This window comes from Pinus tabuliformis, chromosome J (assembly GCF_031772625.1).
Source record: "Pinus tabuliformis cultivar Carrire ecotype Pingquan chromosome J, CPIR1, whole genome shotgun sequence".
Taxonomy (NCBI): domain Eukaryota; kingdom Viridiplantae; phylum Streptophyta; class Pinopsida; order Pinales; family Pinaceae; genus Pinus; species Pinus tabuliformis.
The window spans coordinates 554,487,245-554,504,413 of record NC_142295.1 but is presented as its reverse complement, the minus strand read 5'-3'; the positions used below and the strand labels follow the sequence as shown (position 1 = coordinate 554,504,413).

Genomic DNA, 17,169 nt, shown 5'->3' with positions numbered 1-17,169 from the left:
AAGAAATGGAGATATACAGGATGACAGGTGTCACATTTAGCTTTGACATGGCTGTGGTTGATAGGAATACTAAAATGCCAGGTATTTTTTAGTTTGTTTCAAATTTCATTGTCTCTTCAAGTTCATTACTTCATACATTGCTTCAACTTTCAAATTTCATTTTTTTCTTATGTTTATCTTATTTGTAATTTTGTTGTAGATGCATGGTGGAGAAGCTATGGTGCCAGAGTACCCAATCTGTGAAGGCTTGCCATTTGAGTGCTCAACCAAACATGTAGCTCGTCAGGATGCGAGCGCAACTGGAGTGTATTTGAAAAAATACACACCAAGAAGCGCAACAGGTTAAAACTTAAAATCTTCCAAATTTCCAATTAATTTTTTGAATTCATTAAATAATATATATTTTTTATAATTATTATTTTATGACCTTTGTACAGGTTGGAGTCCTATGACATGGTCTACATCTCTACTACAATCTTCGATTGTGGGTGAGGCAACTTGAGAGGACACTTGATAATGGAGGCCATCTCATGGGATGGGATTGACACCACTACTGCATGGAGGGTTGAGGCCGAGAGGCCTCTCATGGAGTCTTCCACTGATTGGTTAGATCAGGTGGTAGTGGAGGGGGTAGAGGAGAAGGAGGAGAAACATGAGGAGGAGGTGACACCACCTACCCAGGCCACCCCTGTCACCAGTCGAGGACAGGGTCTACCTCCTGTAGCTCCTAGTTCTTCAGTTTCTAGAGCACAACAAAATCCATTGCCAACTCCATCGCCATCTACATCTAGAGGGAAAGCTATTGCATTTTCTTGCAAGAGGGGCAGAGGAAATCAGTGGTATTAGCACCTAGAAATGATATTACACATCTTACATATTAGTTTTTTTTATCATATTTATGTAGCAATGCATTTATTTTATGTTGTAGATGCTTTGGATATTAAAAAATTTGAAAAAAATGAATATTTTTGTATATACCAATTTTTCCCGATTTTTCCGATTTTTTCTCTTCGCCGTTTTAATCTCGATCGCGATGTTCGTAACATTGAAAATAACCAAAAATCTAACCTCTTCAGTTTGCCTCAATAAAGGGTCATCAAATATGTAATGAGATTTTAAAAAAATGATTTCCATGAAACACAAATTTTTCCAAGAAAGTGAATCTAAAAAATCAAGGTATTGAAATTTCACCGCTCTGGCAATTTATGAGTTTTCCAACTCCCATACATGTTCTGAATGCCGCAAGAAAGCTGTATGTATGGAGATTCTTCTGCCAACTAAAAACCTGTCCAATTGATATGAGAGTATGAATGTGATATATCCTCCGGATGTACCTATCTCTTAAGTACCTACCCAAAACCTGTTCAATTGATATAAGAGCATGAATGTGATGTATCCTTTGGATGTATCTGTTTATAAATTACCAACCCAAAACCTGTCGAATTCTCGATCCCTTAGTATTAAAATACTTGCGACAATATGCCAAGTGTGACTAGCGCTCATAAACTGTTGATGCTGAATGATGGACCAATCAAATAATACATCTCATAATGTGTTCATGAATCATTTCGACGAATTCCCAATATGAATATTGAGAAAAAATTGGAATCCATGTTGGGTGTTTACAAGTGGCATTGTACTCTTGATGTATTAAACATTGATGTTTTGTTATTCAAAACTGTTAGTTAGTTCTCTTATATTAGGAAATCCTGGAATTCCTTTGTATTTGAAGGCGGACCTTTGCTGTGGAACAAATGAAGGCAGCTAGTTGGCGACTGAATATGTTGGAAATGCTTTTAGATGAGTAGAACAGAATAGTCAAGAAAGGTGGTGCATGGAGAAGTCTTTATAATGTTGCTTCATAAAGGATCTTATTGATTGGTGTTCACTGTTTTTTAAAAGTGTATTGCTATCTTTATTATTACACTAAAGACCTTAAGAGATATTGTTTCCTCTATTCCAGGAAAGTTTTTGTTGGTGATGTTGTTGCATTGAAAGATCCTCAAAATCCAGATAACTGCATTGTTCGAAGATTGGCTGCAGTGGAAGGGGATGAAATGGTGTCTACTGATGAGAAAGATGAACCTTTTGTGCTGGAAAATGATCAGTGCTGGGTTGTTTCTGATAACGAGTCCTTAAGTCCGAAGGTACTGGTAAGATACTGAGTAGGATTTCGTGGAGAACAAGTTTAGAGAATTATTGACTTTGTTCAAGAACTTGCGTGATGATTTGTGCAATCATTTGATGCTGCATTTAACTGATTTTCTTTAGCTTTTTGTTAAGATTTAAGACAAACTAGCTGGAATTTGTAACTTTATGCCAACATCTACAGAACATCTGAAGAATCTCTCAATTCTTATAGGATTTCGAGTTATTGTCAATCAAGATCCCTAACTTTATTTAGTTTCTGCAAAAGAACGACATTAAGATTCTTAACATAGTGATCTGGAGTTTGTGATGGTTTCAAGTTTTCATGTTCATGTTTATCATTTTTTTTCCCTCTTGAGTCTTAATAATATGTAGCTAAATAGACATGTTCAAGTTAAGAAGGAATTACATACAGAGAAATGCCTGCCTTCTAAGGGATATAGGGAAATTTACCTAACGGAGAGTCTTGATTGTTTTTTGCTGGATGTCTTAGGTTTATATGTACTTTGAGATTCCTCAACCCAAGGGAGTCTGGATAACATTGGAAATCAAGCCATTGTCACCTCACTTGACCTATGTCACTTCGGAGTTAGTGCTCACTAACTTCAGGGAGTATCCCTAATTGATGGTAACTGCAAGCTAATAAACTATTAGAAGTACTTATAAACCAATAACAGATTGCTGTTCTGTTTGTAATTTCCAACTGAAGTATAAAAAACAGCAAGCTAAAAGCTCCATAAAACTGTCCTAAATGCATGGATGCCAGTGCAGAAATTTAGCACTATGTTGGGCAGAAAACCCATGCAGTTCTGAAGATGCCGAATTACAATGCAAAAAACATTAGGTACAGTGGGTTGTCTATACTGTTTTTATAACTGTAAATGCAGTTTAAATCCTCCTTTCTTGATTATTTTGGTGTTTTAATGCTTTCTAGTGCATGTGAATCAGTAAAGCATTAAAAATAGAAAGTTAAAAACTCTTTAAAACTTTCCCAAATGCATGGAAATCAATGCAGAAATTTAACATTATGTTTGGCTCGCAGACCAATGCAAATCTGAAGTAAAGATGCTGAATTACAAAAGCAGATACAGCGGGCTGTTTATACTACTTTTATGACTGTAAATTAAGCTTAAATGCTATTTTTATTTTTTTTGGTGTTTTTATGCTTTATGATGCATGTATATTAAGAAAGAACAATTTATATCTTTCTACATGAAAATAAAGAAAACAAGCAGAAAATCTTGCTGAAAATGAATTAAGTATGTCAAATTTATAGGCCTAGATTGCCTAAGTTGCACTAAAATTGAGTTAACTTGAAAGTCCTGTTTTTTACTAGTAAATTAATAGCTTAAATGAACTTGCCAGTGACTTTTGGAGTTGAAAAATGAAGGAAAGAAAAGTGCAAATCCTACTGCTTAAATTCTATGAAAAAATGTAATTTAAATAAAGAGACTAAGATAAGATTAGTGATGTCCAATGAATGACTGAGGGTAGGTCAATGAGATTGGTTAGTATATAAGTGGTGATACAAAGTGGGAGTGCAAAGGCCACTCCTCTAAAAGCAAGAGTTAGTGCTACCCTAAAAGATCTAAGCATGACTACAATGATGCCAAAAGGAAGAAGTACAATTTTCTGGAGCCAAGTAGAAGGGAAAGAGGTTCAATGCTGTAAATACCTGCCCTCAAATGAAGGAGAGAGGAAGTCCTCTTTTGAAGTTGAAAGGGATTTTCTCCTACTATTTGAGATCAATGGAAAGAGACTTAGCATAAAAAATTGGTAAATGGAGATGGATTTGGTTTAGGGGATGTCTCCCTATCTGGAAAAGGCTGTGCTTTGCTAAGAACTGGTAGAAGGGGCCTGCCTATCAGTCTAGTGTGAACTATCTAAAGACCCTATATAACAACTTTGCATGGGTCTTACTATTGAGGATTGGGCTACCTCTCAAGGTTTAATAGAATTGAGAGCAAGAATGGTGCTGCACTTTGCCTACCTCTTGGCGGTCCTATTTGGGAGCATTGGAAAAAGGGTTGATCCTTTAAGTAGTATCCTATCGGGAAGGCCAGAGAATGTGAGTTTTGAGCTTGAGGGCCTCTCCCAAGTACAAGGGTAGGCACTAGTGTTTTATGTACTAGAAAAAGGTGGAGAGGGAGTTGTGGAACTCCCTGAATAGGCAATGGGAACAACCATGTAAGTCATAGTGATGGGGACATTTGAAAATAAAATGCTTCTCTGTCTTTGTGTCCTTATCCTCTCATCTTAGTTGTTGCTTAATTTCCACTTGAAGTTGGCCAGAGCTAACTTAGAAATAATTAGGGGGATCCTGAGTCCATGCATCTAGTGTTGAAAGGTGTAACTAGGTTCGGTCTTCGTAATCACATGTAATTATGATTTTATGTAAATAAGAAAAATGAAATTATTATATTGACTTGCTTCATGGGTTTCATGAGAAAGGATTTTGCTTTTGATTCAAGACTCCCATTGGGAGTCTTTAGGATTTATTTGTCATCTAGTCATAAAATATAAGGGTCATTATCATGTAAATGAAGTCATGTTACACTTTGTAAAAGGTCATCTTGTCTATGTAAAGTTTCCTCCAAAGAACATGTCACCAAACCTCTTCAAGTCGACGTACATCCAACTGTCAAGTTGGCCTAAAGACCTAGTGAAGAGGGGTATAAGTAGAAGAACTTGGCCTCCTTTCTAAGCATCAAATTCGAACTCATTCGAGTGAAGAGAAGTGTAGAAAGAAGTGCGAAAAAGAGGCAGTGAGAAAGAGTTTTCTCTAAAGCAAAAATGACACTCTTCTAGGGTATCGAAGGAAGAATCTTCTAGGGCAAACATAGTAGAATCTTCTGGAGCAGCAAAATAGGATCTTCTGGGGGCAGCGAAGAAGGAATCTTTTGGAAGGCAGTGAATAGGTTTCTTCTGGGATAGTGAATGAAGGAATCTTCTGGAATATAGAAGTAGAGACCGAGATTCTCTAGAGAAATTGTGAAGTTGCAACATAAGAAATAGAGACCGAGTTTCTCTAAGGAGCAAGAGAAGGAAGGGCAAGGAAGGGGATACTAGAGTCAAGGGTCAGTGCCATGGTCTTGGTACTTATCAGTTGAGGATCTAGAGGAAGAATTTATCAGGTTTTCCCCTTTAGAGGTGAGAGGTTTTGGCCTTCGCTGGAGAAGCCTATATTTTGTGTCACTTATCTTTATTTTGATAATTGTCTTGATGAAAAAGAACACATTAATAAGCTAAAGATCATAAATAAAAGAAGAACAAGCATATCACAAGCAATTATCAAGCAGAGAAATTGTTAACATTGAATGCCCTAGATTTCTCAACATCTAGTGTTGAAGTGTTCAAGGGGGCTGTAGTTGCACTATGAGGTCGCCTATGAGTTCTAGGGAGTGCTTTATATAAAAGGCCATCTTGGGACTCAAATTCCCAAGATGGGTGATCCAACTGATTTGGATGTATCATTGGTAAATATCCTTTGTGATATTCCCATTTATTCCCTTATTAGGCACAATGTGACCAAGAGCATCAAGAGAATACTTGAATGGGGATAAGCGGTATACTGATATAACGATTAATTGAAGGAAACACGAAACCTTTGATTATTGACATTGGTAGGAAATATATGGGTACTGGTCTTTGCCTATCATCTTGTTGGAAAATCTCTAAAGGCAATGCAATAAATCTACCAGTTTGAAGACAATCTTGATTCAAAAAGGGCATGTTGCAGACTTTACTTGCATGATGGATCAGGGGACTATCCCCTTGCATGTGTTGATGCAATATAGGAAGAGGGCCGAAATTCTCAGTATTGGCCCAATCTCACTTAAGCATACCTTTGAACCCTACAATATTGTATGTATGATGATGGAGTCTATGAGGTCCAATTTGGACAAAATGCATTGAACTTGGTTTTGGAAACACCATCTCTATATAAAAGCAAGGGACCCATACCCCTTATTCACTTAGGGTTGGAGAGCCTACCTTAATCTAGATCTAGTTTGAAAATTGTACCCCTAGAGATTTGTTGGTAAGCTCAACCCCTTTGAATTAAAGGTGGAAATTTCTAAGGGTTTTCTTTGAATAGTCAAAGATCTTTATCTTGGTTTTCTTATGGTTGATCATCAACTCTTGAAGGTTGTAAAACATTGCGAGAGTATCCAACTGTCTCTGTAGACCTTGAGGAGTGGAGGCCAAGAAGACCACATTATTAGTGAAGAGGAGGATGGATATTAGGGCATGATGGAGACACACATCGCCTTGCTGGATGTGCTTGCGCAATAGAGTCTTCCACTGGTCTATGTAGATTCTAAATAATGTTTGAGAGGGGACAATTAGCAAGAAAATGCTTTTATACTATATTGAAATTATGCTTATGCTGAGAGTGGTGTGGTGAATCAGTATAAGATCTGTTTTATTTGTTTATTTTAATTATATAAATTTAAATTTTAAATGAACATTCATCAATCATTCATTAACTTCAAACCATTAACTGCATGTAAACTCAAATCATAATACACAAAGTTTAAAGTGGAAACCTTCATGGTAGAAAACCACAAAAACTTATCTTTATAAATGTCTGTAGGCACCAATCTACTGTTATGAAGCTTGTAGGTACCATCCTATTGGAGACACCAATCTCTCTAGCTAAGCACCAACTTAGCAAGATATTGTGTAGGCACCAACCTACTATTTACACCGATCTCCTTGGCTAAGCACCAACTTAGCAAGACTTGTATAGGCACCAACCTAAGGTCTTCATACATAGAGTACTTCTAACTTCACTTGCATGCTTCATACTTCATGCATTTCATAGCATCTTCATAACCTTAACTTTCATGCTCTTGTGTCAATCCTTTCTTCATACCCCAAACATAGCTTCAAATGTTAGTCAGATTTGGCCTCCGTGCCCTAGTGAACCTCATAGTATCATTCCCCATAATATAATCCCATACTAGTGCAAGCCCAAAACGATACAAGTCACAACATTGTCGACCTTAGTCCTGAATAATGCACCCTTCACTTCAAGAAAACTCCTTAGGCTATTATGCACCTTTAAACCCCAAGAATACTGCTTATCACCACTTGTGCACCTCAAATTTCTTTTGTACATTTGTACTTGATCTTCTTGGTTAGAGGCACTTCAAATGCACTCATCTATCCTTTATTTATAATGTTTCTATGTTCACTTATGGGGTGACTTGTAAAAACTGGCTAAGTTTACCTGTGTATATTATGGCTGGGTTGACCTAACATAATTTTTCATATCTCCTCATTCCTATGAGTTAGAGGGAGTGCCATATACTATTGGAAAGGTCTTGGAACCATATATCCTATGCTCTCATTTGAGCTAGGTGTTTAGAGTAAAAAGACCTTCAAAAGTAGGGTATTCAAAATAGGAATCAAAAGTCCAAAAACAATATTTCCAACAATCTCCATTTTGCAATCTTTATCTTGGACATCTACAGTCTCTCCTTGTCATTGACATCAATAACAACAATATTTCCAACCTACTTTTATGGCCAAGGGCTCTAGGATGAACAAAGTCCTAGACTAATATGAACATGCATGTAATCCTCCAAGATTCTGTGGAAGCCAAGATGTACAATTCCCCCTCTATAAGATGGATAGGCACAACAATGACGATGCAAAGGTGGAACCTAACTATCACAAGTACTTGATGCTAGCTCTCAATTACACTCTCTCAAGATAAGATAAAATAATTTTACTAATGTCTAAAGAATGACCACAAAAGTAGGTCAATGGGACCAGAGGATACATCCAGTAAGAGTACAATGTGGGAGTGCAAGGGCCACTACTAGAATAGCTAAAACTAATATATATATATATATATATGCAAAATGAAGTAATGAAAAATACAAACAATAGGACATCCTCATGAACATGAATAAGGACATGAACATGTATATGTATAAAAACATAGCAACGTCCCGGTGAAGAGCCCATAGATGAAGTCCATGATGTCAAAAATGCTTGAGTTTGATAACTGACGATGAGGAGGGCAACTAGGGGGCTGGCTCACTGTTTGAGTCCTCTGGAGCTATCTGGGAATCTGGCTGCACAATCCCGGGGGGAAGGAAGGAGTGAGGGATACTCCTCATCAATCACTCTCCATATCATTTGTTGTTTTTCAAACCCTTCACCCCCCTTATCCTCATAATAACAATGAAGGACTTGTTTGGCCCTATCCATGGCCTCATACAAGTGGCCCATTGCGGGCTTGTCTGCATGAACTAATCAAAGAAACTTTACCAAAGGTTCAATGGCACACACCTCTTGCACTCCTGGCCAAAATCTCTCTTGATATGAAATTAGCTTGCATATGACCTCTCAATGTGGTTTGCAGCTAAAAGATAAAGCACACTATTCCTTTGAAAGAAACATTCTCTTCACATCCACATAGAATTCAAGAGAGATTGAAGAGATGTGAAGCTAGTAAAAAACTATGTAATAGCAGGACACACCAACTCCTTGTTACTGGTGTATTTCTGTAATATTCCTAATGGAAATATTCAATGTATCACAAAGGCATGCAGTAGACACTAAGAACAAAAATATGGGACAACACAAAAATACAAATATACCACAAAAATTTAGAACAACTGCTGAGTCATTTTATTAAATTCTGAACTGCATGGAGTACATATAGCAAGGAATAAGTGCACTTGGGCTTGAATAAGCAAGTTGGAGCAAGACCCAGGTGAAAGAGATGTCCCCAAGAGCTGGAAACCTCAGCCCAATATTCTTCTGCGCAGACCTAGAAAATGGCAACTCCTGCTACGCTGGAAATGCTGAGAATGACCCTCTGTAGTGCTTGGAATCACCTAAAAATGTAGCTGTAGCTTCTCCCAAAAAAAACTCGACCAAACCCAAAAAGAAATTTGCCTAACTCACAACAACCAAATGAACCAAAAAATAATGCGAATTACCTAGTGAGAAATGCAATACACAACTTTGAAAAATCGTTGTAGATGCCCACCAAATGCTGCCAAGAGATCTCCCAACCTTCCACGAAATTCCTCTCCAAATTTACCCACTCAACTCCAGCCCTCAGCCAAATTCCTCTGCTCCAAGCCCCTGCAAAATTTCCTAGTTTGAGCCACAAATTACTCCTGTAGAATTCCCTCAAAATCCAGCCATGAGACCACCAAAAATCTTTAGCAAAATGACACTCCAAACCAACCACAAATTTCCTGGAATTTATCTCCCTCTCCAGCTGACTTCCCCAAGAGGTGCAGCTTTTCTTTTGTGTCGTGGAACTCGCAGAACTGGGCGCTGAACACTGGTCCCTGCTCCAAGGGACTCACAAAGGTGCTAAGAAACTCCCCTAGGGTGGCACTCTAGGTTCACTGAAGCAAGAGTTGAGATGTCCACCCGGAAACCTCCTTGTGCTAAGTAGCACTGTGTTGGCAAGGCCGGGCAGCTCAAGTAAACGACTTGGTTCAGATTTGAAATTATCAAAAGCCCCAAATGATGCACTCCACCTTGTATTTATACTTATTGCCTCCCTTTTCCTCTTGTGGGCCCCTCATTCCACTAATTCGACTTCCCTCCTTTGTTCTCTCTCCACAAGTTCGAATTTCCTCCAAGGGGGTGTGTATTCCTTGATGGGTGTACCCCACTGTTGATTTGGGGTAGCATCGGATGTGCTCTAGCCATGAAAATTGGTGGAGAGGCTAAAGCACATGAGATCTCCAAGACCCAGAAATGGGTTGGGTAGATTCTACCCGGTTTGGGAGATATTACAATAATTAATATTTTTAATGGAGTTCCTAGGTCTAAACTTAGGAGAAATAAAATATTAATGGGTATTAATATGAAACTGGGTTAGAAGGTATTAGTGGCTTGTTATCAGCTCAATACATCCTTCACTCAACTAAAAAAAAGGGTTCACGACCTACCCAGAATGATGGGTAATCTCCAGCAAGGGATACGCTGCCTCATTACTGTCAAACTTCAATAAATCGAGCCATTCCTTGATGAATATGTCCAACCCTACACTCATGAGTATTGTGGCTCTTAAAGGAGGAAATCGGCCCAGTCAGCAGAAATTCAACCCAGAATCAAGCATTTCGACCAGCATAGGGGTGTGGGAATTTGACAGTCTTTTCTCTTGAGGAAATTGTCCCATAGTATCATTCCTTCTAGCATTTGGACCAGGGAACTCGTGCTAGCCTCTTTCCTCAAACTCGAGCTCCACCACAATAAGAAATCTTGACTTTAGGACAAAGGAACTCATTCTTTCTTGGGTCTGGTGTCTACAGTCTTTAATGGCTTCTCTCTCCATATGAAAAGCTCCCAGATTTGTCCATGGCTTTAACCTGTAAGGAAGATTTGTAGAGAGCACAATATCAATGAATAAAATTAACTGATAACATCGTAATAACTCAATATTCACCGAAAATCTTTTACTCCATTGAAGCTTAGCGGTGAAATTTGGATGATTTCACTCTCAAATCCAAATTGGGGTGTCTAGTTTCAACACCGAAGTCTGCTATGGCAGCTAGGGTTCCAAAACCCTAATCTTCTCTTTCAACTCTCTCAAAGAGTTTTTTCTCCAAACTCACAAATGAACGAATGAATGAGGAGAGACCCCCTCATTTCCAATTTTTATAACTCACTTACCTTTTCCCTCCAATTAAATATTTAAAAACACTTTTCCTTTATTTAAAAAAGTGACTTTTATAAACTAATTAAAGTCACTTTTAACGCCAGAAAATGCTTAATTCACCTTTGTGGTTATATCGGCCACCCAAAGCCCATTTTTATCATTCTACCCTGCAGATCTTCTCGTCCTGATTTCAACGAGCTATTGCACTAAGGTGTTTCTCCAAGTAATCGGCCCAAAACAACACCGTAAGCATAATTAATTAAAATTTGCCTGTTAAAAATGCCATTTTACGGAAATCGTCATAATGTTTTGGAACAAAGAGCAAACCGTGCAGAATTTTGATCTCAATGATGAAATATGGTAAGCGATCCCAATTGGACCCATAAAACTCCTCTAAAGCCCTCTGGGCCCACCAATGGAGTAATCTTGCTACTATGACCAGGTTGATACAAGCTCTGGAAAACCCTTCTAACCACCTCGCTAGGTAATCCAAAATTTGGGGACATTACAAAAACTTACCAAAATTGGAGTCCCTCGTATGCAAATTAGCAAATTGGAGATATTACAATCCTCCATGCCAAAATTTGCTTGTCCTCAAGCAACTTCAAAGCCTGCTGTCCCTCCCATGTTGCATCCTCTACCGGAAGGTCCTTCCACTTGACCAAAAATTCTCTAGCAATCATGTGTCTAAGTTTTCTCTCCCTCCTCTTCAAAATGGCCGCCGAAACTAAATCCAAGTGACCCTCATCATCTAGTGGTGGCAATTCTGTAGTGGTTGTAATATGTTGTCCCAATGCCTTTTTCAGGCATGAAACGTGGAAAATGTTGTGAACTTTGCTCCCAGGTGGGAGCTCCAACTCGTAGGCCACCTCCCCAACTCACCTAACCACCCGGTATGGCCCATAAAACCGGGGCTTGAGCTTCTATGCCCCTTTCTGCTTAAGAGATGACTGCTTGTATGGTTGGAGGCGTAAGTAGATGATATCCCCCACCTCAAAATGCCTCTCAACCCTGCGCCTATCAGCATACATCTTTTGTTGATTTTGTGCTACCTGCAAATTATCCTTGAGAGCCTTGAGAATCTCTTGGCTCTCTTGGATCCAGTTCTTTGCCCCTGGGGCCCTGCTATCTCCAAAAATCATGTCAGAAAATGAAAGAGCATCATAACCATAAAGGGCTTAAAAATGGGTCATACCAATCGACATGTGGTAGGTGGTGTTGTAGCAGAATTCTCCAAGGTGCAACCACTTCACCCATGCCCTTTACTGCTCGGTCACATAGTTATGTAGGTACCATTCTAGCCATTTGTTCACAATCTCTGTCTGGCCATTCTTATTTTGGTGGTAGCTGGTGCTGGGAGTGAGCTCCATCCCCACCAACGTGAACAGTTCCTGCTAGAATGCCCCCATGAACCTGCTATCACAGTCACTGACTGTGGTCTTTGGAAGGCCATGCAGCCTGAATAACTCCTTGAAGAAAAATTATGCAACCTGAGAAGCTCCCCTTTGTTCCTCTGATAGACCATGCACTCTTGCACGTGCCTCAACACGTCTCCCTTGAGCCCCCTCCAAGAGAAACGCTCCCTGATAGCCCTGTAAGTCTTGAGGAATCTGGGGTGTCCTGCTATGGGCGAATCATGGGCTGCCTGCATGATCTTCTCTTTGAGCTGTGACCCTGGCACCAAGTACACCCTGTCCTTATAGTATATCACATCATCCATCACTCGGTATCTATCGTCCCCCAGGTGCCAACTAGAATCTCGCAGGCCTGCCTGTCCTTGGAATACTCAACTAGAAGCTGAGCCTTCCAATCTTGAGTGATGTCCATCAGAGATAGTGTCGCGGGCCTCCTGGATAAAGCATTTGCAATGATGTTTTGCTTGCCCTTGACATATTCTATTTCATAGGCATACGCCTGGATCTTGCTGACCCACTTTTGTTGCTTTTCTTGCAACTTCCTCTGCTCAAGGAAAAAACGAAGACTATTTTGGTAAGTCTTCACTTTGAATCTGTTGCCCACTAGATACTGCCTGAACGTGGCTAGTGCATGCATTATAGCGAACATCTCTTTGTCATAGATGGAGTACAACCGCTCGTAGTTCCAAATTTCCTGCTCTCATACGCTATGGGATGCTCTCCTTGCATTAGTATTGCTCCAATGCCCCCCTTGATGCGTCACACTCCAATACAAAGGGTTGGGTGAAATCAGGCAACGCCAAAAACGGTCAAGTACTCATGACCACCTTGAGGCGCTCAAAGGCCTCTTGTGCTGTGTCTGACCAACTAAACGCCCCCTTCTTCGTGAGGTCTGTAAGGGGTGCAACCAACTGTGAGAATCCCCTCACAAAATGCTTGTAATATGTGCATATGCCTAGGAAGCCCCTTAGCTTTGTCACGTTTTTGGGTGTGGGCCAATCAAGGATGGCACGAATCTTCTCCTGGTGGACTCTGACTCCATCCTCCCCTATCACATGCCCCAAGTACAACATCTCGATCAACCTAAACTCACACTTGGACATCTTGGCATAAAACTGATGCTCTCCAAGATGCTCAAGACCTGCTCCTAGTGTTGCAAGTGCTTCTCCCATGTCCTGCTGTAAATAAGTATGTCATTGAAGAATACCAAGACAAACCTGTGTAGGTGCTCGCGGAACAAGTGGTTCATGCAAGATTGAAATGTCGCTGGGGCAGGCTCACCAGGGACTCAAAGTGCCCATAATGGCATCTGAATGTTGTCTTCGACACATCCTGCTCACGCACCCGAATCTAATGTTACCCCAAGCGCAAGTATATCTTAGAGAAGAACTTAGTTGCTCTTAGCTCATCTATCCGGGGTATGGGGTACTAGTTCTTCTGCATCTTCCTGTTCAAAGCCCAATAATTGATGCACATACAGAGAGACCCATCCTTTTTCTTTACCAACAACACTGATGAAGCAAAACGACTAGTACTTGGCTTGATATGCCCCAACGCCAACAACTTCTGGATGGCCTTCTCGATCTCGTCCCAGTAGGCCCCGGGGTGCCTATACGGGGTGGTGATCACTGCATTGACCCCCTCCTCCAACTCAATGGTGTGCTCAAAATCCTGATCTGGTGGCTTGCCTAGAGGGATCTTACCAAAAATCGCCTGATGCCTCTTTATCAGTGAAGTATGTTTGGATATACCAGTCGTGCCTATGTCCCTGTCTCTAAAATTCTGAGCTCAACTACCTACTCTATATCCCCACACTGCAAGTTTGCTTCCATCCGGTGAGCAGACTCTGTCTAGGGCGGGTAGGAGTGCATACCCTTCAACACTACCGACTTCCCATCTGGGCCTGTGAACTCCATCTTCAACTTCTGCGAATCAGTGGTGACTCGTCCCAACGAGTACAACCATGGACACCCAACACCACGTTGGTGTTCAGAACATCAACTACAAAAAAATGGTCAATGACGGAGTAGTTAACCATAGTCAAAGTCAGGTTGGGAACATACTTCGTGCACTGCATCGTCCAGTCTCCAAGTACCAACACTGAGAACCACTCAAATGTCTTTGTACATATGCCCCCCGCTCCACCATTTGGGCATCAATAAAGTTGTGGGTAACCCCATTGTCCACTAAGACTAACACATGTTGCCCTTGTATTGTGCCTCTGATCCGAAGTGTTAGGGACTTCGGAACTCCCCGAAGTGAAGCTAGTATGCCCCCAGAAAGGGACAAATGGCCCTCCTCCCTGAGGTGATGGTGGTGGTGGTAGGCCCCCCTGCATGATCCAGATTTAAACAGGAACGCAAAAAATTACAGAGATAACCATATACACAAAGATGCAGCGGGAATAATACTTCATTTCATTAATGGAAAATACTAAAATATGCTTACAACTAGAAATGGAAATAAACCAGCTAGGGCGATGGTAGCTTATCTCTGAGAAGAGATGTGGTGGCTACATGCCTCTGAACTATTCTTAACTGTGTTACAATGAGGCTCGAAGGCCTATTTATTGTTGAGAAACAATGGAAAACCCTTCACATTCCAAAACCTGACCCTAGAAGATGAAACACCAAATTGTGGGCCCCGTTTTTGGGTAAGTTGGTACATCAACTTCCCGGGGTCGCGAATTGGTCGTACTATCTCCGTTTGACGCGCATGATAGCCCATTGGAAAGATCTCTCCGAGGACTACGACGGAAAAGATGATTTTTTGATAGAAAAATCACTGGCGGTAGATTTCCCAAAAAACGCTGTTTAGGGCCTCAAAACGGCTACGAAAGTTTAGGACCCGAAAAACTGCTAAAAGTAGTAAATTGCGCTATAATTAAGGAAATTGAAAAACTGAAAGGGACAGTTGTGGGGGTCCAGATGGGATAGGTGGGTGGCCACCAACATCCACTTGGATCATTTCTCCCCCCTTAGGAAGCAATGGTCCCCATTGCGTTGAGTTCCTCCCTGAGATGAGGAAGCTTTTGCTGAGTTGGGTCTCTGGTGAGCTGTTCTGCAATCTCTGATGTGTCCAGAAATGGTGGGAAGCATGGTCGACGATGGTCCACATTGAACACTCGGTGCAAGCGAAGGAATGGAGGAATGCTGTGCTTCCAAGCATTGTTTCCCGTAGCTTTGGTACTAGTGTAAGAACCATGTCGGAGTGGTTTGAGTTTCTGATGGGTTTTGGTAAGGCGTTCTCTCTGCAGATGACACCAAACTTTGTTGCCCACCTGAAACTTGTGTGGTACCCCTGTGGGTGAGGAGAAGTTGTTTCCGTGTTCTGTCATGACCGTATCCCTTTGTTGCTGCTGCTGTGTGGAGGAATCCTTTGCGGGGGTCATGGATGTAGCAACGATCTTCCCCTTACTTTGGGAGCGAACTAGACAGAAAATGAATTTCCTAGTCTGGGAGATGAGCTTGCTTCCTTTCTTGGCAGTGATCAAAGAGGTGGTGGTAGGTGGGGCTACCTCTGGTATCATGTATAATGAATTATCCAAAGAAATAATGACAGTGCGAGGCCTTGATTCATACACAACATGTCGCCTCCACAAGTATGGCTGTCCTAGTAGTACATCACAAACATCCAGAGGGGTAACATCACACAATACCTCGTCTGTGAAGGGCTTGATGCTGTAGGGAAGGCGGCACTGCTGACGAACTTTGAGATCTCGTCCTTCATGAAGCCACCTGATACTGTACGGCTGTGGGTGTGGTGTAGTCGGTAGGCCCAACCGCTTCACGACCTCTGCTGAAATAAGGTTTTTTTGGCTGCCACCGTTGACAATGAATTGCAGTGGCGAACCCTTCACCCACATCTGTGAGTGGAAAAGACGCTCCCCCTCCTCTGGGTCTTCGGGCTCATTCTCCTGGATCTTGGTAGTGGCAACAGTGGCACTGGGATCCGCATCAATGATTTGCTTCCCTTTGCCATTCCCCTTGTCAAGTTATGGCTCAGGGTCGGAACATGCATCTGATTCGGAAGCCTTCAACTCGGCCACTAGCAACTGCTTGGTCCGACACTCACTTGTGTTATGAGTGGGACTCTTGTGGAACTCACACCACTTTCTTGTGTCCTTCTTCGGCTTCGTGGTGGTGTTATTTTCTTGCGGCTTCGAGGGGTTGTCTTGGGTCACCCTGCCTTGGCTTTGTCCTTTGGGCTTCGGATTTGTAGATCCAAAGTCTCGCTTCTTCTGTTTGAACATTTGCTCGATTTTGATAGCGTATCGGTATGCTGTGCCGAGTGAGGAGATGTTCAGGAACTCCATCTCTTCCTGGATGTATCTGTGTAGGCAGCCACGGTATTTGAGTACTAGATGCAGCTCAGAATCTTTGATACCCAATTGTGTGCGAAGGGTATGAAAAATGTTTGTGAACTCCGGCACATCTTAGTCTCGCCCCTGCCGCAGTGTGGTCCATTTGATGTATTTGTCCTCATAGCTTTTGACAGGGTAGTACTACTCCTTGATGGCATCCCGGAAGTCATTCCAAGTGGGTGCGGCTGAAAATAGTGAGCTCGTACTTTCATCCTTCTGCTCGCAGTAGGTTTTCCACCAGTCCTTGACGTGGGGGCCTGCTTTGAGAAGAGCGAAAACAATCTTTTCCCGACTTAAAAATTCATGAACAGAAAAATACCCATCTAGTAGATTTAACCATTTATCTACGGCATCTGCGTCTATTTGACCCTCGAAGATGGGGATTTCAAAATTAACTTGTACCTTAAAGGGTGTGGCATTTACAGAGTAGCTGTTGGAAGCCAATGCGTCGCCTCTGGGTAGCCGCTGAAGGATCTGGGCAAAGCTGTCCATAATCGCGTTTCTTTTTCGCTCGAGGGCTTCTTTGAACAAGATTTTGATAGGATCTCCTGCCCCCTTGTTTTTCTTCTCATCCGCCATGGGAGGTCGTCGAGATTTGCGAG

At 41.3% G+C, this 17,169-nt stretch overlaps 1 protein-coding gene across 2 annotated transcripts in view; it reads left to right on the top strand.

Moving 5' to 3' along the window:
* LOC149228210 (mitochondrial ATP-independent inner membrane protease subunit 2-like) overlaps window positions 1-17,169 on the top strand; it is a 124,500-nt gene that overhangs the window by 93,797 nt on the left and 13,534 nt on the right. The window contains exon 3 of one of the 2 annotated variants that reach the window (XM_089378102.1): window positions 1,964-2,153. In XM_089378102.1, the coding sequence (XP_089234228.1) occupies window positions 1,964-2,153 (190 nt within the window). The remainder of the gene's footprint in view (window positions 1-1,963; window positions 2,154-17,169) is intronic. The other variant, XM_089378103.1, reaches the window with a different exon arrangement.